Source organism: Manis pentadactyla, chromosome 18, assembly GCF_030020395.1.
Source record: "Manis pentadactyla isolate mManPen7 chromosome 18, mManPen7.hap1, whole genome shotgun sequence".
Lineage (NCBI taxonomy): Eukaryota > Metazoa > Chordata > Mammalia > Pholidota > Manidae > Manis > Manis pentadactyla.
The window spans coordinates 17063976-17087374 of record NC_080036.1 but is presented as its reverse complement, the minus strand read 5'-3'; the positions used below and the strand labels follow the sequence as shown (position 1 = coordinate 17087374).

General features: G+C 37.8%; 1 protein-coding gene across 13 annotated transcripts in view; it reads left to right on the top strand.

The window, feature by feature from the left end:
* The window catches only part of MEF2A (myocyte enhancer factor 2A), a 156742-nt gene extending 133888 nt beyond the window's left edge, over nucleotides 1-22854 (top strand). For 7 of the 13 annotated variants that reach the window (XM_036878738.2, XM_057494730.1, XM_036878737.2 and 4 more), the window contains 5 exons: nucleotides 625-809; nucleotides 9953-9976; nucleotides 12974-13100; nucleotides 17019-17145; nucleotides 18772-22854. In XM_036878738.2, the coding sequence (XP_036734633.2) occupies nucleotides 625-809; nucleotides 9953-9976; nucleotides 12974-13100; nucleotides 17019-17145; nucleotides 18772-19159 (851 nt within the window). In that variant the 3' untranslated portion in view covers nucleotides 19160-22854. The remainder of the gene's footprint in view (nucleotides 1-624; nucleotides 810-9952; nucleotides 9977-12973; nucleotides 13101-17018; nucleotides 17146-18771) is intronic. The other 6 variants (XM_057494731.1, XM_036878741.2, XM_036878742.2 and 3 more) reach the window with 3 other exon arrangements.
* Nucleotides 22855-23399: the final 545 nt, after the last annotated feature.

Sequence of the window (23399 nt, the reverse complement as noted above, 5' to 3'; positions counted from 1 at the left end):
AAAATAGGAATGATCTCTTATATTTATTTTCTATATCAGCTGATTTCCAAAAGTACTGTGTATATAGAGCATATACCAACCACAATGTACTTATTTCCTATTTCCTTTAAAAGAGATGTATGGTCTATTAGGGAAGGTTAAAAAGCAGGATAAGATGGTTAAAATCAAATAAACCACAAATATTTAATGAAGACCTTAATGGCAGCTGAAGAAACAGCAGGTAGGAGTAGAGCTATAGAGAAGAAGTACTTAGTACTTAGTAAAAATGACGCATTAGAGCTGAGTGCTAAATAAATAAACTGCAGTTAACGAATGAATAGGCCAGGCTCAGTTATTGGTTCTCAGTAATAGATGATGCCTGTTAGAAATGTTATCTTGTTTGAAATGTCTCTCAGCAGGTCCAAGCAATAAAGCTGGAAACAAGTGTCATTTTTCTTAAGTTTTATGTGTATTTCAGACTTTGACTTTCTTTGCTTATTTTAAAAATATTTAGGGATACATAGTCAGCTACTAATGAGTTTTGTTATAAAATTCTATTGAAACTGGGGATGGGGAAAACTTGCTTCATATTTGTACCAATTTAAAACTCTTTTCATGTTAATGAATTACATTTCTTTTTTCCAGGAAATGGATTCGTAAACTCAAGAGCTTCTCCAAATTTGATTGCAACTACTGGTGCAAATAGTTTAGGCAAAGTCATGCCTACAAAGTCTCCCCCTCCTCCAGGTGGCAGTCTTGGAATGAACAGTCGAAAACCAGATCTTAGAGTTGTCATCCCCCCTTCAACCAAGGGCTTGATGCCTCCACTGGTACATTAAACCTTTCTTCATCTTCATTCTTTAAAACATGTATTTTATACACAATCTATATATTCCTTTGGAATTTTTTGTACTTCCATAGAATCTAAACCATTTCCTAATGAATATTTCTATTTGAAAGTAGCATTTGAAGAGACAAATCTATTTTAAATACAAAGAAATCAGATTATAACAAAATGGGAAATCAATCTGCTTAATGATTATTTAAAATTAAAGCTAAATAGGGAGAGGTTATTATGCTTAATTTTAATTTTACCAGGCTGGAATATTTGCTTAGACATCTCATCCCCAAATGGTTAAATTAAACCTCACTTAAATATTTCTTGTCTTTACTTTGCATACTTTCAGTAATCTATTATAATAAGCTATTACAGTAATCTATTGCTTTTCTGTGAGAGAAACACTAATTATTTGCTGCAGAATTCTATATACCAGAGGGAACTATTGTAGGATAGGGAAGAATGCATAAAAACTTGAATGAGGTATTTTCCAAATAATTTTTTCTTTTTTTATTCCTTCTCAAATAACCTTCCCATTTAATTCTAAAGAAATAGGCCTCCCCATCCTGGCTCTTGACACTGTCCTTATAGTTTCAGCCTCATTTGCTTTAATCTTGTGGTTATGAAGAAGAGGAGAGTACATTTATCCCTCTTAACATTTTGTAGAAAAAAAATTAGAAAATACATGCAAGTTTAAAACAATTCTTAGTTTAACAACTGTTCTTCTGTGCAGCTGCTAAACTCACCATTTGATTTTTTTGTTGAGTGGAAGTGATGCTATTATCAGGCTTCAAATAGTAATTCTACATTGTATAATGCTTTATAGATTTCCAAACATCTTTATGTGCATTGTCTCATTTGATTGTCAGTTAAACTGTGATCTTGACTAGGTGCACACAAGGAAATGGAGGGAGACATTATTACTTGTTCAAGGTAATACTAAGGAGAGCCAAAACCAAAGCTACTTACATCAAAAAATGAAAGTACGTTTTTCATTCAGAGATAGAGAAAGCTGGAAACAGTGTTGCTTGCTCCCAGCCTTACAGTGAAAAATAGTTGGACAAATAACAAGTTCACACTTTTTCTTAGAGCATATTATAGTCCTGAGATTTCAGGGCAAAGAGTTGGCCCAGACTCTAAGGAGAGACATATAATGCAGAGAGAGGACAAGTGAATATTGGCTTACATGGGTAAGACACAGGTATGAGTTAAGTTGGAGTGATGGGTGAATTGCTAGAGGCCAAGTGTTTGCTGCCAAAACTGTATGAAACCCCTGGGGCTGTGATAAAGGGGATTCTTGAGTACTTTTGTAGGCTTTTTCTCCTACAAGTGAGACTCCAACTGGGTACTCACAGAAAAGATTGACAATTTCCTATAAAAATCTCCTCTGTGATATGTACAACTGGGAAGGGGGAAGAGCAGCTACTGCAGGAGGGGCAAATATTTTGCCTGGATCCTTCTCTCTTTTCTCTACTGTGGAACAGAAGTCTTAATCTGTGAGGAGAGGAACAATAAAAACTGTCACCCTTAGGGCCCTGGTGAAATCCCAGTGTACCTGGGGAAATGGAAAAGGAAAATATCTCAACCTATGGTAGAGGAGCAGGAACAATGCCAGGAATGGCACTGGATGACTGAGAAGGCTGCACGCAGCCTGAGGCACAGCACAAAGAAGAAGGCTTAAAACTCAGAGAGGAGCAGTCATTGGGGGAAAAAAAACCAAAAACCTCTGGCAAACCAATCCCAGTTCCCCCCAGAGGGATTTGAGGCCTGTGGTGGATACACTGAGGGTAACCATGGCATAAATGAAGCACAGACTGACACCAGCTCCTAATTTAATTAACTCAAACCCTGCACTAACAACTTAGCAGAAGGTCAGTAGGAAGTACCCAAACTGAAATACAGAGGAAGAAGAGTGGAAACAAAGCAAAAAAATGGGACAAACCTCTGAGAGCTGTGGGACTTTGTCGAATGGTTTAACATATTAATTAATTGGAACTCTGAAGAGAAGAGAGAACAGAAAAGAAGAAATATTTGAAGAAATAATAATCAACACCAAGGAGGGTGAATACTACCACAAACACACATACACACATTTAGACTGCTAAAAGCAAAAGACGGGAAAATTTTAAAGACAGCCAGAGAAAAAACACAGAAGAAAAATAAGAATTTATACCATTCTCAGAAACTATGCAAGCTGTAAAACAATAGACTAACGAAGTGCTAAAGTTTTTAAAAATTACAGAAACTCTCAACCTATAACTCTATACCTAGCAAAAATATCTTCCAAAAATGAAAGAAATAAAAACTTTGTCAAACGAATACCATGAGTATTTATTGCCAGCAGACCTCTTCTACAAGAAATGTTAAAGGAAGTCTTTTGGCAGAAGGAATATGATACCAGAAAACTTAGATCTATACAAAGAAATAAACACTGGAAATGGAATAAATGAAGATAAATTCATCTTCTCCTACATTTTATAAACCTTTTACTTTAGACCAGTTTTAAGTTTATACAAAGATTACAAAGATAGTATAGAAAGTTCCCATATGTTCCACAGCCAATTTGTTTGCAATAGTACAACTACAGGAAAAATTTGTGAAAGAGGTATAAATAATAAGTCAAATAGAAGAGATAAAATGGAATTATAAAAAAAAATGCTGTACTAGCCCAAGAAATGTCAGAAAAAGAGAAAAATAAAGAACAGATGGAGCAAATAAAATACAGCTGACAAGATTGCAGATTTTAATCCACCCATACAAGTAATCACATTGAATGTGGTCTAAAAATCAATAAAAAGACAAAATGTTAGATTGGTTAGAAAAGGAAGATCACAGAATACATGATCTAAAATAACCTTACTTTAAAGACATAGATAAAAAGGTGGAGAAAAATATACCATGCAAACATTAACCAAAAGAAAGCTAGAGTAGCCATATTAATTTCAAACAATGTAGACTTCACAATAAGGAATATTATCAAGGATAAAGAAGGACATTACATAGTCTTCTAGTCCATTTTCCAAGAAATAAGTATCTTTAATGTATATGCACATAACAGCAGACCTTCAAAATACAAAAACCAAAAGTTGGTAGAAATAAAAGATGAAATAGAAAAATCCAAAATTGTTATTGGAAACTTCAACACTCATCTGTCAGTAATTGGCAGAAAAAGTGAGCAAAAAAGATCAGTAAGGATATAGACGGCTTGAGTAATAACCAATCTGACCTGAGAGTATATAGATCACTTCACTCCACAACAGCAGAATACATATTCTTCTCAAGGGCACTTGGATCATTCACCAAGACAGATGTCCTATGCTGTAAAACAAACCCTAACAAATTCCAAGGAATTGAAATTATCTGACCATAATGAAATTAATAACAGAAAGACAAAAGGCAAATATCCATATATTTAAAAATTAAGTAACACACTGTGAATCAAAGAGGAAATCTCAAAGGAAATTTTGAAATACATGTATGTGTATATACAGCCTGTAAAAATTTGGGAGACCAGCTGGAGTGGTGTTGAGGGAAAATATACAGCATTGATTATATTAGAAAAGAGAAAGATATGAAATCGTAAACTTTTATAAGAAACTCAAAAAAGAAGAGCAAACAACCCAGAACAAACAGAAGAAAAGAAAAAGAAAAAATTAATGAAATTTAAAACAGAGAAACAGAAAAGCAATCAAACCAAAAGCTGGTTTTTTGAAAAGATCAATAAAATTTCTAAACTTCTAACCAAGGTGGCCAAAGAACAAGAGAAGGCACGGGTTATCAATCTCAAGAATGAGAGAGGTTACATAACCCCAAAGCACTAAAAAATAAGGGAATACTACAAACAACTCTAATTCCAATAGATTTGGTAATTAGATGGTATCAAATTCTTTGAAAGATACAAACTGCAAAAGAATTACCAAATTTACTGAAGAAGAAACACTTCCCTGAATAGTAAATATCGGTTGAAGAAATTTAATTGCTAGTTTAAAAACCTTCCCAAAACAAAAACCTAATCTACAGTTTTTTGGTTTCACTGGCAAACTTCACAGACATTTAAGAAGTGGTATCAGTTCTACATAGTCTCAGAAAAAGAGATGAGGTAGGAACACTTCTTTTAGTTGTCCTGCATTACCCTGATACAAAACCAGAGTAGGGCATTACAAGAAAACTACAAACTAATATTCTTTATGATTTCTAGACATAAAATCCTCAACAAAATATTTGTAAATAAATTCATCAGTATATAAAAAAGATAGTATATCAAGACCAAGTGGCTTTTCATCCCAGGAATTCAAGTCTGATGCCAAATGTGAAAATTTATCACTGTAACTCATCATGTTAACAGAATTCAGCATTTACTCGTGGTAAAAAAAAAAAAAAAAAAAACTTTCAACAAACTAGGGAAAGAAGGGAACTTCTTTAACCTAATAAAGAGCTTCTACAAAAACCCTACAACTAATAATACCTAATAAGGGGGAAACAATCCTTTACTAATATTAGGAATGAGGCAGTGATATTTGTTCTCACCACTCATATTCAACATTGTACTGGAAGTCCTAGCCAGAAGAGTAAGGCAAGAAAAATAAATAAAACACATACATATTGGGAAGGAAGAAATCAAACTCTCCATTCACAAAGGACACGATTTTCTATGCAGAAAAGCATAAAGAATCTCCTGGGACCAATCAGTGAGTTCAAGCAAGGTTGTTGGGTACAAAAACCAATTGTATTCTTATACCAGCAATGAAAAATTGGAATTTGAAATTTAAAATTACTGTTTAAATAGAATGGAGGAAAAAAAGGAAAAATCTAGGTACATATCTTAGAAAATATGTGTATGATTTTCATGCAAAAATCTACAAAGCACTTTTGGAAGAAATCCTAATTGAATAGAGAGATACATCATGTTAATGGATTTGAAGACTCATTATTGTCAGGATGTTACTTCTTCCTAAATTGATCTACAGATCAAACACAATCCTAGTCAAAATTACAAGCTATTTTGTAGATATCAACAAGCCAATTCTGTATTGTATATGGAAAGGCAAAGGAACTACAATAGCCAAAATACTTTTGAAAAAACAAATAGGAAGACTCACACTACCTAGGTTTAAGATGTACTTTAAAGCTATAGTAATCAACGTGTAGTATTGGCAAAAAGATGGGCACATAGATGAATGGGCAAAACAGAAATCCAAAAAAAATCTACGAAAGAATATTCAGCTTGTTTTTGACAGAGGTAGTAAAGCAATTCAATAGAGAAAGCATAGTCAATATAACTAACGGTGCTAGAATAATTCAGCATCCATATGCAAAACAGAACCTCGATATGGACTCATACCTTATTAAAAATTAACTCAAAATGTATCATAGACCCAAATGTGAAGCATGAAACTCCTCAAAGAAAGCATTGGAGAAAACAATACAACACCAAAGCATGATCCATGAAGAAAAAAAAATGATATATTGGTTCTCATCAAATTTAAGTTTTACTATATAAAAGGCTCTATTCAGAGAATATGAAGACAGCCTACAGATTAAAAGAAAATATTTGCAAATCACATATCTAACAAAGGACTTGTATCCAGAATGGTACAACTATACACCTATTAAATGACCAAAATGAAAAAAAAAAGACAAAAATGCCAAATTCTGGGAAGGGTGCAGAGCGGCCAGAACTCTCATATATTCCTGCTTGGAATGCAAAATAGTATAGCCACTTTGGAAAACAGTTCGGTGGTGTCTTATAAAGTTAAATATGTACTTGTCATACAACTCAGTGATCCCACTCCTAGAGTATTTAATCAAGTGAATTGAAAACTCTGCTTATACAAAAAAACCTGTGTTTTTCATGATTGCCAAAAACTGAAAACAACCCAGATGTCCTTCCAAAAGATGAGTGGATATACACTGTGGAACATCCCTACAAAGGAATACAGCTCAGCAATAAAAAGGATGAATTATTTATTCACAGCAATATAGATGAATCTTAAATGAATTTTGCTAAGTGAAAGAAGCCAGATCCAGAAGACTACATAGTATATGATTCATTTATATTTCATTCTGGAAAATACAAAACAGATCATTGGTTGCCAGGAGTAGGGAGAGGAATTGACTACAAAGGGATAGTATGAGAAAATTTTGGAAGTGATAAACTTTTCTGTGATTTTGTGTTGTTTAATAAATGAGTGTATGCTTTTGTTAAAACTCATAAAACTGCACAATACAAAGGATTTGACTATAGGCCTTTAAAAAAAAAGAACCCAAGATGGAATGCACACTATGTGACACATGACTATAACTGTATTATAAATCAGTTACAATTTATAACTGATTGTAAATTATACTGAAAGGGATGAGGAAGAAAAGAGCTAGTCTAAATAACTTTGGGAACTATTTTGACTGGCTATTGTGAAGGATTTTGTACAAAAAAATGTGCAAAATCATTGTGCATAAGATGGTAAATTTCTACACACATACAGAATATTGAAACAAGAGTACGCTGTTTGATGAAAAACAGATTTTTCATTGTTAGAGACAAAAGTTACAAATGAGTGAAGTGGGTAGGAATGGGAGAGGCTCAAATGGACACTATGTTTCTGGGTTGTATTCAGACGTTTCAGTGTGAACTTACTTTTAAAAATATATATACAGGTTAATCAACACAGAAATAAAGATGTATACATATTAATTAGTATACGTCATATATTTCCTAGCTTTGTCTGCGGAGAGGGCCTCGAAGCAGTGACACCTGGTAGCTGAGCCTGCCTAGCACTCAGATCTTAGTTTCTAAATGCCATTCACCAATGAAAAGAATCAGGACTCCTTGGATAGGTGACTGATTATAGAGCTGGGATGGGGAAAATACAGGATGAGCCAGAGGTGCCAAAAGATAGGGAAATATTCATCAAAAGGTTACAGAAACTAACCGTTCAGAAGAGCTTCCAGTGGTCAAAACCAGAACAATTTAAGCAACAAAATAAAAAACAATAATAAATAACCCAAGGAATAAAAAATTTCGAGTCTGTTACTGATATAAGCAAATTATTAAGTAGATAAAGGAAGAGGGGACAAGTCTTCCTTAGAGTTAAGATTTCTAATTAATACACATAGAGAGAGAGATAGCAAATCACCTTTATCACAACCACAGTAGAGAAATTATTGCCATCAAGGTAATTGATGAATGCTAAAATTAGCAAAAGTTTAAGGAGAAAAAGCATATTTGCATAGCCTTAAAATGTCTTTCCCCAAATTACTATTGTTTACAAAAGGAAAAATAGTGATTTTACAGTAGAGAATCCTGGAAGACATTGACTTAACCAGAAGATTAAGGCTAGCATCTCTCGTAATAGGATAACATATGTCTTCTGATGCTGTGTCATGTCACCTCTTTGGTATTCTTCAAAAAGCCATGTTATCTATGAGAAAGTTATCAGACCCAAACTGGGACATTCTAAGCATGCCTGACTGGTACTCTTCAGAACTTGTGACGGTCATGAAAAACAGCAAAAGACTGAGGGAACTTTCATAGACCAGAAGAAACTAAGGATACATGAGAACTAACAGTATGTATGTGATGCAGGATCTGAACCTGGATTAGAAAAAGGACATTGGTAAAAAGCCTGGTGAAATCCAAGTAGAGTGAAGTCTGTGGCTTTGGTTACCGCTGTGTGAATAGTTTTGACAATTGAGTTGTTTCTTTGGGATCTTAACCATTGGGGGAAGCTGGATGATGTGTGTGAGGATATGGTCTCTTGGCAACTGCTAAGTCTGAAATTATTCAGAACAGAAAGTGAAAAATACTTATATAACAAAGAAATATACCTCCCAAAAAGGAGCTAAGAAAAAAATTGTACTTAGGGATAGCCTTTTGGTTCACTTTTTAGGAACTGAATGTGAAGCAACTGCCAGTCTTTCAGAAATAAAAACTATAGAAAGTTTCATTAAGGCACACAAATACATTTATAAAAATTATCAGTAAACTGAAAGGTTTAAGGACAAACTACATTTAGGTATTTAGCAACTTGTCAAAATTATCTCTGATCTTTTCTTAAGAAAACATGAAGCATCTGCATGGAATACTCACAGTTTGCCTTATAAAACTATTTACATCCTTATCCCAATAGGTTAAAGTGAAAAACCACATACACACACCCATAGTATTTTGACATACAGTTGGAGATGTGTAAAGACATCTGTAACAAAACAATTGGAGAGCATTTTGCCCACACTTGAAACAGCAGTTGTAGACCATGTGATTATTTTTCAGAGTACATAACAAGCCTTCCTCCTATTTTACACTATCTGTTTGCAGGAAAACCTGCTTGCAGACTGGGGCATCATGTATCAGTGATACTTATAAAGACACCTTTTACATTCTTTACAAAGCAGCTTGACTTGAATCAAGTGAAACTAGTTAGATTATTTCCACTTTATTAATATTTTCTTGATGTTTAGTAGGGGAAAAGGAACAAGTATTTCATTCATCTCTTTACATGACTTAACAGTTCATTTCTCCTCCAGTCTCATTTTCTTCTTAACTGTGGCTTTTCTCCATTGAAATGATTTTATTCATATGAAAACTGTATTTGCAAGTGATAAACATAAATCTGTGTTACTTAAAGCTATTACACTTATTAACAAATGTTTGAGTTCTTGTTTCCTAACACTGGGCTAGCTACTGTGAGAAAACAAGATAATTTCTTTCAAGGAGCACAGAATCTAGTAGGAGATAATGTGACCAGACGGTTTAGGGGAGGGAGGATTCAGATGTAAGATATATAGAGTTAGTATTCTCAAAGTTCCTAACATAAACTGGTATTATGATTACAACCCCCTTTTAAATACTACTGCAGTTACATGGCTGTGTGTGGGCAGGGCCAGCGTAAGAGCAGACCCAGTTGAGGGGAGGGAGTGTCTCTAAATCCTGGCTCTAGAGAATTTAAAAGAATCTTTCCAGTCTTCTGAAATCAATTACAAATACAGTGTATTTATGTTCATTATGCATATAATCATCTCCTTAGAGTCCCAAATAACTGCTAGTGTCCAAATAACATGTTTTTCTAAAGAAATATTTTATTTTCAAGTACTGCCAGTCTTAGTAACTCTCTTATCCCTCTTATGTGCTGAGTGCAGTCGGAGGAAGAGGAATTGGAGTTGGTGAGTGGGCTTCTGCTTGAAGGGAGTTGATATAGAAAGTACTAATTCTCTTAAGTGTTTTTATCTAACCAACGTTCCCTTTGTTACACAGGTTTTTTTTTCTTGCTATTAAACACAATCTAAACACTTAGAATAACTAAACTGATTTATTGGTTCTACAGAGTCTAGTTTTTCTAATTGTATATCTTGACCTATTTTATTTGTTGGAGGGAACATGAGAATAGAGCCTTCAAAACAGTAGCTGTCAATGATCACAAGACATTTACTAAATATTTTTTATAGGACAGATCCAAAATACCTTATATAGTTCCCCAAATTATTAACATATTTTTAGAAAATGACTTCACCCCTCGAAGTTCCTCAGATTGTAACACATGGTTTTGTGTTATTTCTCTTCCTTTCAAAAAGATTACATCATTTTTGGTGAGGTCACCTTTTTCACTGAGTCGGAATTATTTCATCCTGCATGAGAAGATCTGAACCACAAGGGGGTTCCCTGTTTACTGAAAGGAATGTCTGTAATTGAACTTACACAAATTTACTTTTTTTCTATCAGAAGGTATTCTGTTCTTCAAAGCAGACATTCCTTTTTTCCAAAATAAATTATTTCTGTTGGCTTTTCTTCTAGGAAATAAATTTGACTAAAGGTAACTTTCAGTTGATCTATTTCTTCTTTGAGAACTAAAACTCGAACCTCACCGAAGTAATCATATGAATTCAAAGTCAGCTGCTAATTAGATGATTTTAAGAGGAATTAAAAACTTGAAAATGTGTAGTTTTTAGCTTGGACAAGGGTTCAGATTGCATGGAAGCATGAGGGAAAGGCATCTATCTGTTTGGTTTTATTTACATTTTATTACTATACATATATGCATGCTGGTGTATTAGGCACAATTTGTTCTTTTCAAATGTGGTTGCCTGTGCTTTGTCCTTTTAAGTAAAAGATCATTAACTTTGTGATCACTCACAGTTTTAGATGTGGTTTTGTATTGGTGAACTAAAATATACTAGTCATTATTGTGTTGGATTATATCATGTGCAGATTTGGACTATTTTGGGGGGAAATATAATTAATGATACAGGAATGATTGGCAAATGGAAGTTTATAATTCAAGCTAAAATAATTCATGTTAGATTAGACCTCACTATTTCAGTTGTCATGAATGCTTCATGAACTATCCAGCAATATGTTGCCCTCTGGTGGTTCTGGAAGTCACTTACTCTATAAAACTGACGTTGCGATTGCCGGCTTCGGTGCGTAGAACCAGTATATTGGCCTGTCACTGTGAACACACACACACACCACATACACATGCAGCATCCCCTGTCTTGAGGTCATGCCAGGAGATTTCCATGAAGACAAAGCCATGGCGTGAATAGAGCCAGGCCCAACCATGTCATGCTGTATTCTTTTACCTAGTGTTTGACTCTTAAGTTCCAGTGACCACATCTGTAAGAACAAGTCCAAAGTAGATCTTTATCTTGAAAATATATTAAAATTATTAGCTTGATGCTGAGATGAAAATGTATTCCCCATTGTCATACACTGATTTTCTACATTCCTTGAAGTACCCCTTCAGTTACAGAATCTCAAAGATAAATTCTAAATCTTTGAAGACTATAAAATCTAGAAATCATAAAAATATTTGTAATTAAGAAATAGATAACCAAAAGCCATAAACAGTTACTCAGATTCTTTAAAACTTAAGCTAATTCAGACTTTAAAACTTAAAATACAAAGATTTATGTCAGAATCAAAATATAATGAAAAACAATCTGTTGAAATTTAAACAGTTGTTCAAATTGATTTGAGCTCCAAAATATAATCATGGATGGTTCTGGCCCAAAGTGAGAAAGAGCGGGTGTCCCGGACTGCGCTGACTTGTAGGGAGAGAGCCAGCCTACTGAGATTTCTTTAGAAGACTTGTAATTCTAAAATAACTTTACTTCATGACCACTCTAGGGGATCTGCTGTGGATCAAAAGGAATAAATGTATTTATATCATTTTTTAATCAGTTATATAGAAATCTTGGGCCAAAGGTTTCTTGGGACAGCAATTTAAGGAGAGAAACTGCTGTCATTGTGCTACACATAGAGGACAGTGACTATCTTCAACTGACTTGATTATTCAGTAGCTAATTTTTAAAATTCATTCCCTGTGTAGATAGGATACTATGTTTATGCAGTCAGTAATAATGTTCCATTCATAGTCTTAACAAAAGTACTTTATTCAAAGGTTTCTCCTCAGAGCTTCTCCTTTCAAAAGAGTTGGGAGGCTGTGAAGGGACACATATCTGAACCAGTTGTTAAAAAATAGGTCACTTAGTGGGTGATGTTGATACTGGGGGAGGCTATGCATATGTAGGGACAGGGGTACATGGGAACTCTCTGTACCTTCCCCTCAATTTTTCTATGAACCTAAAACTGCTCTAAAGTCTTTTGAAAAAAAATAATATATCAACTGCAGAATCACTAGGAAGGAAGTCCAAATATAAGCTGTACTTCAATAAGTCATGACTTAAAACCATGTTAACAGGTAAATGCTGCAAATAAAAGTAGTTTTGATCCCTACACTCATGGACTTATGAGCTTTGTATATACAAATGGCCATTGTTATCCTCATGTATTTAAAACATACACGTACTTTAATTAGGCTAGTCTGGCTATATACATACTTTATCATTGTAGTAACATGAAAGTATTAGCATCCGTATTGCAAGTTCCTATCTTAAGCATATACCTCTAACAAGCTTTGTATGAAAAAGATAAGAGAAAGTGAATAATTAATGTAAAAATATGTCCCTTAAAATTAAATATTTCAGTTATTCCCAATAGTATTTGTAAGGTTTCACATCATCACTGCTTCAGAAAACAACATTCACATCATAAAACTGTGAAAAATGTCACTTTTAAATTAAATGTTATTTTTAAAATCTTAAGTCTGAACATAAATACTTGCATAATAACACCTTTTTCTTTTTTCTTCTGTCTCACAGAACACCCAAAGGATAAACAGTTCTCAAGCCACTCAACCTCTAGCTACCCCAGTAGTGTCTGTGACCACCCCCAGCTTGCCTCCACAGGGACTTGTGTACTCAGCCATGCCGACCGCCTACAACACAGGTAAGCCTGCTCTGTTGCCGCTTGTGGGTTTTATTTTGTTTCGTGATCAACATGTACTTTCGTGATTTTTTTAAACAATTAGTTTAATTTTGTTGAAGTGAATGATTCCCAGTTTTTAGATTCATATTTGAATATATTAAAAAACATCATGCTAGCCTTGAAAAAATTACAAAAAATATATTGATCATAGAATCATTTCCCAACATGAACTTTTACTTATCCTGAGAAAGAAAAAAATAGCTGTTACCAAAATTATGGCATGCATCAAACCAAGGAGGGTAATAACATGTTGCTTGGAATCTTTTATATTGTTTCTCATTACATAGTATCTCACTCTTCCAGGCTTTTGAAATCAAATGTTTTCCTCTTTATATTGTGTTAACCTACTTTGGGAAAGACTGAATCCCTTTGTGTGGAGACCAGCTCCACAAACCAGTTGAACCTGAGAGCAGTGGTTGAGGAGATTAAGGGAAGCACAGAGAAAGATAGAAGAAAGACACAGTAACCAAAGCTGGGATCAGGAGGTCCACTGACTGCCGGTGGCAGACAAGTGACGCCGTTTTATTTCTGAGCACAGCTTATATAGACAGGCGCACAATGATATCACTTCCCAGCTGACCTCACATCCGGTGATGTCCCTTTTGGGGTAACATCTCTTCCGGGGTGATACTGCTTCCTGCCCTGCACACCTTTGGACTTCAGGACTCGGGGATGTGGCAGATGTGTAGCTGTGCCAGGAGGGTTGTGTGTTCCTTTATCTACCAGTTTGGTTTCTGCTTGTGCTTGAGGAGCAAAACCAGGACCTTTCTTGTTTCTCCTCAGAGCCAGTCACTCCTCACCTCTGAGAGGAGCTTTTCACTCATATTTATTTAGACATTTTATCTTAAAATGCCCTATTCTGGGGGTACATGAGGAAAGTTTAAGAATGCTGCAGCGATTGCAGGGGTGCGCAGAGAGTCTGGGTGCGCAGCCCGCGCAGTTCAGGTGGGCCTTTCTGAGGAGCGGCAGAAAATGCATGCGGTTTCACTTTCTCACCAGCTGAGCCAAACACCTGATGCTTCAAAGGAAGGAGGAAAGAGGGAAATAGTTAAATTATACCTTGCCAGAGACTGCAGTGCACGGATTTATTTTTTTATGATTCCTGTAAGTAGACGGTAAAAAGATCATCTAATTTTAGACTTTAAGATAAATGCTTTCCCACAGCCTTTCAAACTGCTGTCTGGAGCTCCCTGAGGAGGGCAGAGCCGTTGGTACATGTGATCACTGCTTTAATTCCAAGTAGTTCTTTTAAAACAGAAACAACTTTAAAAGGTTTAGTGAAAAAGAAAGCCTCTTAGGAAATGACCACTACCTTTTCTTACAATCATTATGAAAAATAAAATCCATATCCATTAACTGCAAATCTAGAGTAAATTTAGCAAGAGATTCCATTCTGTGCATTCTAAGAAATTCTGTTTCAGTGCGCTGATCATGGTGACACTATGCTCCGGCCGTTTTCTCCCAAGTTTATTCTGTATAGAGAGACAGGACTTACTTAAGTTGATAACTGCAGAGAAGAATTCTTGAGTTATTGACGTTACTGGTTTATACTCTAAGACTTGGGAAGATTGGGAAAGAGGGAAATTAGTGAGCTAGAATGTTCAGAGGAGTATTAACTGAGAAGATGGGGCTCGAATGGGGTGTCAAAGTTAGATTCCAACTTACTGAGCTTTTCATGGCAAGTTTTTCGGTATTCTTAGAAATTCCACTACCCTTGTTTTTAGAAATGCTATTGGGTTAGAAAGAATTTGTGTTTTGTAAGTCCAGAAGGAATTACCAAAACATAAAAATGGAGTCAGGTTCTCATAAAACTATCAAACGCCTGCTTCAGTCTCATTTCTTCTCTTGAGCCTTTGCTCTCTTTCTCAGAGCACCTGTTCTGAGTTTTACCACATTATCTACTTGGCTTTTTTAAACACTTGTCCATGTTTTATCTTTCTTGGGTATATCATCTACCTTTCTGTGCTTAGAGTCACACACACCCTAGACAGACAGTAAAGGGATGAATAAATGAGCAACACTTAAGTCCAGCAGTTCTGTGTGAAGGAATCATGCCCGTCAGTGAGCTCACCTCCAGCTGCACAAACTGACTTGTGCATCCATTCAACTCCTACTTGTTGGACACCTGTTGTGTAGCAGGTACCGTGCGAGGCACTAGAAATACAAGAGTGCATGGCTAACGGTGGGACACAGGGTCTATCAGGGAAGAAAGAAGCAAGACAAAGAGCTCTGGAAATAATTTAGTGCAGTTGTATTAGGGGCCACATTTAAGCTTCGACCTGGAGCACGCATGCCTCAGCCAGATGGAGTAGGGAGGGAGCTCCAGGGAGAGGGAGGCGCATACACAAGGGCCGAGGCAGCAAGAACATGGCTAGAGGGGTGGGGATGACACAGGGGTAGTTAGGGGTGAGACTGTAAACGTAGGTAGGCTGAATGTTGAGGATTTTCAACATTGTCTTGGAGAGCATTGGGAAGCCATTAAAAGTTTTAAAGCAGAGAGGTGTCATAACCATATTTGTTATTTTAAGATCACTTTGGCTACAGTGGGCATAGGGGCAAAATTGAATGCAAGGATGCCATACAAGAGGCTTTGTGGTCTAAATAATGTTCTGACGGCTCGGACTAGAGCGGTGGCAGTAGAGATGGTGAAACTTGGGCGGGCTTGGGAGACAGTAATTAGAGTTGACAAGAATGTGTGGTTGGTGATGGAAGAAAGAGTGAAGTATCCAGAATAACACCACAGGTTTCTGGCACGAGCAACCATCTAGGTGAATGTTGGTGCCATTTACTTTGATATGGAGTATTTAGAGGAGCAGACTTGGAGGAAGGGACCAGTCCAGTGGGCGTCAAGTCAAACTGGAGGTGTTTGGAGAGAGATCCGAGTGGACACGTCAAGTAGGTCGTACTAGGACCTAGAAGTCAGTCAGAAGGGCTGTGGACTGGAGGAGGCGCTGTGGAAAGCATTGGTGTGATGGGTTCTCTGCCCCGGCGTCTGTAGGACTGGGGATGAATGAGGCAATCTTACTTAGCAAAAAATGAGAAAAGTGTAGAGTCAGGACAGAATCTTAAGCACAGCTTTGCTGACCCAACTTAATTCTTTTCTAAAAAATGTTAGTTCACTAGGAAGACCAGCTTCTTAAATATCTCTCGAGACCTGAAAAAGAAATTAAAAGTAGCAGAGTTTTTGCCACCTCTCTTTAGAACTAAATGGAAAAAACAAGTGTTAATAATGAACTGAAATAACTACGTGTGAATGATAACTTACGTCCTAGGTTTCGGTCAAAGTGGTTATGACTGAAGCATTCGTATAAGATGAGCTGTGTTATACTTCTGTAATACAAAGCATTTTCGTGAACTTGAGATTATTTTGTATGCAATCAGGGATCTCTGTATTTTGAAAAATGCGGTTAATTAATTGTGTGATAATGTATTTGCCACGTGACTAAGCTTGGCACCCCATGAGAGGGGGACTGTCTTTCCTGCTCCCCCTCTACTTCAGGATGTTAGGCTCAGTCTGGGTGAGCTGGTGTGTTTCTTTGTGTTCAGGAGGGTAATGGTGGGCATATTTCTTTAGCAGCCACATAGGAACATCCTTTAGTGATGGGCTTCTTACGATTTCTGTTTACAACAAAGTCTGGAAAAAGTATGTCAACTTTTTGCAAAATAATTAAAACATTTACTATAAAATTAAAATTTATTTTATTGAGATTATTCCAGATAACTAAATTTAGCTAGGTCCTATAAATTCCCAAAAGAAAAATTTTTGTGGGAGTTATGTTATGAAGCACATGGCTTCTCTCAACCTATGACGTTTTGAAGCTACTATTTGGAAAACAGATTCTGCGCAGACTTGTTACAGCAGCTGCTCTTCCTTTGCAGATTACTCGCTGACCAGCGCAGACCTGTCTGCCCTGCAGGGCTTCAGTCCCCCGGGGATGCTGTCGCTGGGGCAGGTGTCGGCCTGGCAGCAGCACCATTTAGGACAAGCCGCCCTCAGCTCCCTGGTGTGAGTACCTGAAGCCCCCACCCTCCATCCTGGCTCCTGTGTGCTTTCTGTCAGTCAGCTGTGGACTTTTGTTCTTTGACCTTCACGTGAATATTCTACAGATTCTTTTTTAGGTGGCACAGTGTTTAGAGAAAACAGTTTTTTACATGACTCTGGACAGTAGCTTGGGTACTGAGCAAACGCATTCCTTGCGGAGATTCAGGGAGCGAGGCTTCTCTTACATGGACGTAGTGAGGTAGAGAGACTCAGAACCTGAGCGTCGAGGCACAGATGTCAAGATGTCACCCATATGTGCCCCTTTCTACCCACCAGGGCTTAAGCAAACTTCTCCCATGCCCACTTCCCACCCTAGTGTCTGATCCCACTGTTTGAAGAAAGGCAGTTGGAAGGAATTGAGGCCTACCGACTGCCTTTCTCTTTTTTTTGCTTTGGTCAGTATCAGTATACTGAGAAGAGGAAATTAAGTTATTCCCTTTGTTTTCTCCCTAGATCATAGAGGAGGAATAGTAGCAGTTAAATGTCTTGTGTATGAATCAGGCACATGGGATTCATATGAATCAGTCAAATCACTGGCTTGATCCCAGCCCACTGCACACACTGTACCTTACCAAGCAGGGTTCACAAAGAGAATATTCTTTACGTGTGGGAATAGAAGTGAAAAGAGTTTTCACTGGTGCCTAGGTGGGATCAGACATCACTAGCAGTAAAGAGAAAGAACCAGTGCCCTACAGAACCAAGACAGCTGTGGGCATAAGGAGCAGGCGGAGGAGAGCATCCCAGAGGGAGACAGCGTAGCAGACCCAGCGGGCCTCCATGAGGGTTGGCTGCCTTGCCCCTGCCAAGGATGCTAAAGACACCCAGCCTCCTAGCTTCTGCCCTGAAAGTCCCCACAGAGCCCTAGCTCAGCAAACCCTTTCCCTCCTGCATGCTGAAGTGATTCCACAAAGCATACTGTTATCAGTGGTCTTCTTGGAAATTATGGCATGGAAGGAGTTGCAGAGCATCTTGGGAAAATTTCTTTGCCTCTGTAGCTGTCCAGCCCTTGGGCCTGCGCAGAGTGTGTGCGTCCTAAACGAACATACTACAACTAGCCCTGCCAGAAGCAGGTGGAAACAGTGTGGCGCTCAGAGTGGGGGAGAAGCTTGTACATGGCCTGCTCTACCACTCTGAGCAAGCTCTTAGCCTTTCGGGGCCTTTTTCCTCACCCAGTAAATAGGGAGATGTGACTGACTTTTTAGGGTTGCTGTGAAAGTAGACAAGACACTGGGCCTGCCACACAGCAGAGCAGAGGCGCGGCCGAGAAAGGAGCAAGGAAGCGGAGCCCACGTTGCCATGTTGTTCCCCTGCCGGTGGGGTCCGCGCGCAGCGTCAGACACCGGCAGCGCTGGGGGTGCCTCAGTGGCCGAAGCGCCAGGTTGCGGGAGTAGCGGCAGCCACGGGAGGTCTCAGCTGTGTTGTTCTCAGGGAGGCGTGATTTCTTTCTGTGCCAGGCACTGAAGGGGGGGATGACCAAAGCCGAACCAGTCAAGGGGGTGCGGACGGTGTTCTAGACCTCGGGCTCTTTTCAGTCAGGCAGTGCCTGCCACATCACTCCCAGTAATCATCTGATGTTTTTCTTTCCTTCAGTGCTGGAGGGCAGTTATCTCAGGGTTCAAATTTATCCATTAATACCAACCAAAATATCAACATTAAGTCAGAACCAATTTCACCTCCCCGGGATCGAATGACCCCATCAGGCTTCCAGCAGCAGCAGCAGCAGCAGCAGCAGCAGCCACCGCCTCCACACCCGCCCCAGCCCCAGCCCCAGCCCCAGGCGCAGCCCCAGCCCCGGCAGGAAATGGGTCGCTCCCCTGTGGACAGTCTGAGCAGCTCCAGCAGCTCCTACGACGGCAGCGACCGGGAGGATCCGCGGGCCGACTTCCACTCTCCAGTCGTGCTTGGCCGACCCCCAAACGCTGAAGACAGAGAAAGCCCTTCCGTAAAGCGCATGAGGATGGACGCGTGGGTGACCTAAGGCTTCCAGGCTGGTGTTTGTACTTTGTGTTACTGCAGTGAACTGCCCTACATATCTAAATTGGTAAATAAGGACATGAGTTAAATATATTTATATGTACATACATACATATATATCCCTTTACATATATATGTATGTGGGTGTGAGTGTGTGTATGTGTGGGTGTATGTTGCATACTCGGAATCAGGCACTTACCTGCAAATTCCTTGTAGATCTACAGATGTGCGACCCATGGCAGACAAAGCACCCTTTAGGCAGAGTCTAGTCTGGCACCTCCTTGGACGACTTGTTTCATAAGATAACCAGTTTTTGCAGAGAAACGTGTACCCATATATAATTCTCCCACACTAGCTTGCAGAATCTAGAGGGCCCCTACTTGTTTTATTCAACTGTGTGGTGACTATAGCTACTTAAGAAAAATGCTTTGTAGAACAGAGCAGTAGAAAAGCAGGAACCAAGAAAGCAATACTGTACATAAAATGTCATTTATATTAACTACCCAACCTGGCATGGGTCTCTGTTGCAAAGGGGTGCATGGGAAAGGGCTGAGATACTAAACAAAAAAAACAAAAAACAAAAAAAACATAAAAGCCCCACACACATAACTGTTTTGCACGTGCAAAAATGTATTGGGTCAAAGAAGTGATCTTTAGCTAATAAAAAAGAAATAGAAAACACGCATGAGATATTCAGAAAATACTAGCCTAGAAATATAGAACAGTAACAAAATAAATTAATATATTAAGTTATAATTGGAATATGTCAGAAGTTTCTTTTTACATTCATATCTTAAAGAAACTGATTTTAGCTCATGTATATTTTATATGAAAGAAAACACCCTTATGAATTGATGACTATATATAAAATTATATTCACTACTTTTGAACACATTCTGCTATGAATTATTTATATAAGCCAAAGCTGTATGTTGTATTTTTTTTTTTTTAGAGAATAGCTTTATCTTGTTTTAACTTTTTAGTTTTATTTTAAGAGGGGGAAAAAATATCTTGCAAGCAGAACCTTGGAAAAAAAAAGCCATGAACACTTACTCTTCTATATGTAAATTAAAAGTTGAGCCAAACTCTTTGTGTACATAGCATCTTAAATATACTATCATCTTTGATGTAAGTACCTATGTATTGTATGGTCACCAGATTAAAAAGTATATTTTTGTGGATTGCCGCCAATTTGGGGGAAAGGCGAGATCCTTATTAAGTAGAGTATTCACTGTTTAATATTTACTATTTTGTTAAATATACTGTACTTTGGATTTTAATTATTAGCCCAGTCTTTTCAGAGGATTGTATAAAGGGGGTTTCTCCCCTCACTGGTGGTGAATGTGTGATGTTACATTGTAATCTTTGTGCTGTATGGGTTGAGCATCATTATATATTTTACATGTGTACATAAATAGCAAAGTGGCAAAGAAAATTGGTGTTAAGTTCATCCTGCATAAATATAAAATGTGTTGTAACAGATTTTATAAGGCATTAAAACTTGCCTTTTGTGAGGAAAAAATATATAGTAGAAAAAGCTGGCCTAATTTAATTAATATTAGAGAAAATGGCAAAATAGTAGATGAGCACAAAGGTTTTATAAGTGGTAAATAATTAGGGAAAAATATTCGTGGGGGAAGGGATTTTTTCCTTTGACCCTCTAAAAATAGAATGATGCGGCTGGTTACAAAGTACCACCATTCTGACCTCTGTGCGTTGAAATGACACTTCCGTGTGGGGAAATGCCCTCTCATGGTGCAGATCCTTGGCACTGTTGCCACCCTCAGCTTAGCTGTGAGCAAGGCCTCACTCTTATAGGTGGATGACTAGGTGGTAATGGCAAGTTCATCCATTTCCTGGGCTTGTGCCATGAACAGATTCAAAGTCCTGTATATCTTTCATCATAGATTTTTAAATACTCCCTTTCCTGAGAAACTCAATATAAGGGTTTTTTAATTGCTGCTATTTTATATTTTAAACTTAATATTGAGCAGCTACCTACAATTTTTACTTATGTTTTGTTTTTTCCCCTAAATTGAGGTCCTTCTGACATTTTCCTCCTATGCCATTTGTGACAAATCATCAGCCAGATTTCCTGACACGCAGGTATTAGGTACAGGATAAACCTGTGGCGTGCGAGCTGCAAAAGGGAATTCTCCTTTAATGACGGTGTGGGTAGTAAATTTGGAAAGAGGCCAAACGAGGGAGGGTGATATTCTCTCTCCTTTCATCAGTAAAGACATTTGGCTCTTAATTCATAAAGGATTAGCTTTTCTTTAAAATGTACTTACTTTACTGAACGTAATACAGGCACATTTCTTCACAAGGTCATACTTAATTGAAACAAGACAGTCTCCCAACACTGAATTTCTAAGATAATCCTTACCACTTTGTAAACCATTTATAGCTTTGAAAGTGTTAAATGACTTTCATTATCATTTATGCATGTCCATGAACTTCTGCTGTACATTGGAATAGGAGTTAACACATTCACATTTACTGTCTATTTTCTTGTGTGCCTTATGAGATGGCTTTTCTGACTGTATCTCAGTAGTCTTTCTTTCTATGCAGGTTTATAATCAGTACAACTACTGTTTTCTAAAATAATACTACACAAGGCTCGGAGTTTGTATTTCAATAACACTGACCAAGTAACAATGTTACTCCTTTTTCAGGAAGTGAATATTTGACTGTTAACCCTTCTCCCATATGCCCGTGTGACTCGGAGCATATGGACTTGGCAGACACACCCCTCACCCAGACACCATGTACCATGTACGAACACACACATCTCCTGGTGGAAACCAACTCAGAGTGGGGAAGACAATAAAGGTGTTACTTTAGAACCTACTTTTCTTACCCTTTTACACTCGTGTTTTGTACGACACCATCATGAGAAAATTTTATCCTTGAGATGAAGTATTTTATTACTAAAAGACAAAAACAAAAAAAGCTTAAATCGCACTGGCTCAAGTACAGCTCCCAGCAGCTGTGCGTCTTCCTCCAGCACTCTGACCGGTAGTCCACTGCGAGTGACAGTCGCCATTGCACGTCCACAGATGGTCCTAATCAAAACTCCATCTTCTGAGCCCTAATTATGTCCATTGTGTTAGAGACTAAATCAGGGGTTTGTTCGTAAAAGAACAATACATGTTTTACCATTTCCTTTAAGGACAACTAATAAAGCACTAACATATTTTCTGTATTAACCATCATGCGCACAAGAAATAAATAGTAAATACGGAACCAGAAAACTCCTGGCATTGGATCATAAGAAGCTAGATGATTAGAATGTGAAAAAGATTTTACAAATGTAAAACTTTTATTTCTCTGTAGAAACTTTATTCACTTTGCTGTGCAAGAAGACACTGCTTTGCTATATTTAAGATGGCTTTTTTAAAAGAGATTTATGTATTTGGTAAATGTTTGTAGTCAACAGTTCACACAAGAAGCTGTACACGGTTTGATCATGTAAAACCGTTTGGCGGCACAAGCTGGACTTTGTTGCCATCCTTGAGATGAACCTTTTAAGAAAAATAAGTTAATCTCAATTTTTCCCTGAATGTGTTGGTTTTTTTTCTTCATTATACAATAAATATAGTGAACTTTTTATCAAATGGTTAAGAAAATGCTAGAGGTTGTTGTAAACTATTTGTATCCTGCACTCACTACAGTAAAGACGGACTGGCTTTTCCTGTGCTCTGCAGACTCTGTCATGTTTCCCCCAGCCGTCCCCTCCCCCCCAGCCCTCTCCTTTCCCTCCTCTGCAAAGAGTCCCTTTCCACCTGCAGGTCTCCTTTACTGTGAGACGTCAAGGCAGCAAGGGCAGCCTTGGACCCATTCAGAAGCAGCCCGTAACTGGGTCCCCAGCACTGGCCGGCCTGGCAGTCATGTGCGTGTCAGTGGGCCTGGCTGAACCCATTAGGGATCTGGTAACAGCTGCTTGCAGCATATGCTGCACCAAAGTGTGGAGGGCGAGTAGACAATGTTAGAACTTACTATCATGAGATTCTAGTTATCTTTCAAGTCTAGAGAGTGAAATGATTTGTTTTACCCAAAATGCACACCTAATACTGAGGCTAGGAGCAGCAGAAGACAGATTTTCTAAGTGAACTGAGTTTCATTTTCAAAAGTGGTAAATGTGAAAACTTTCTTCAACCTGCAGTGGGAAGTGTTCTCTTCCTATTTGCCTGCTAAGCCAGCTCCCGGCCAGGCATATTCTTGGTGTCAACTAAATTAAAAGC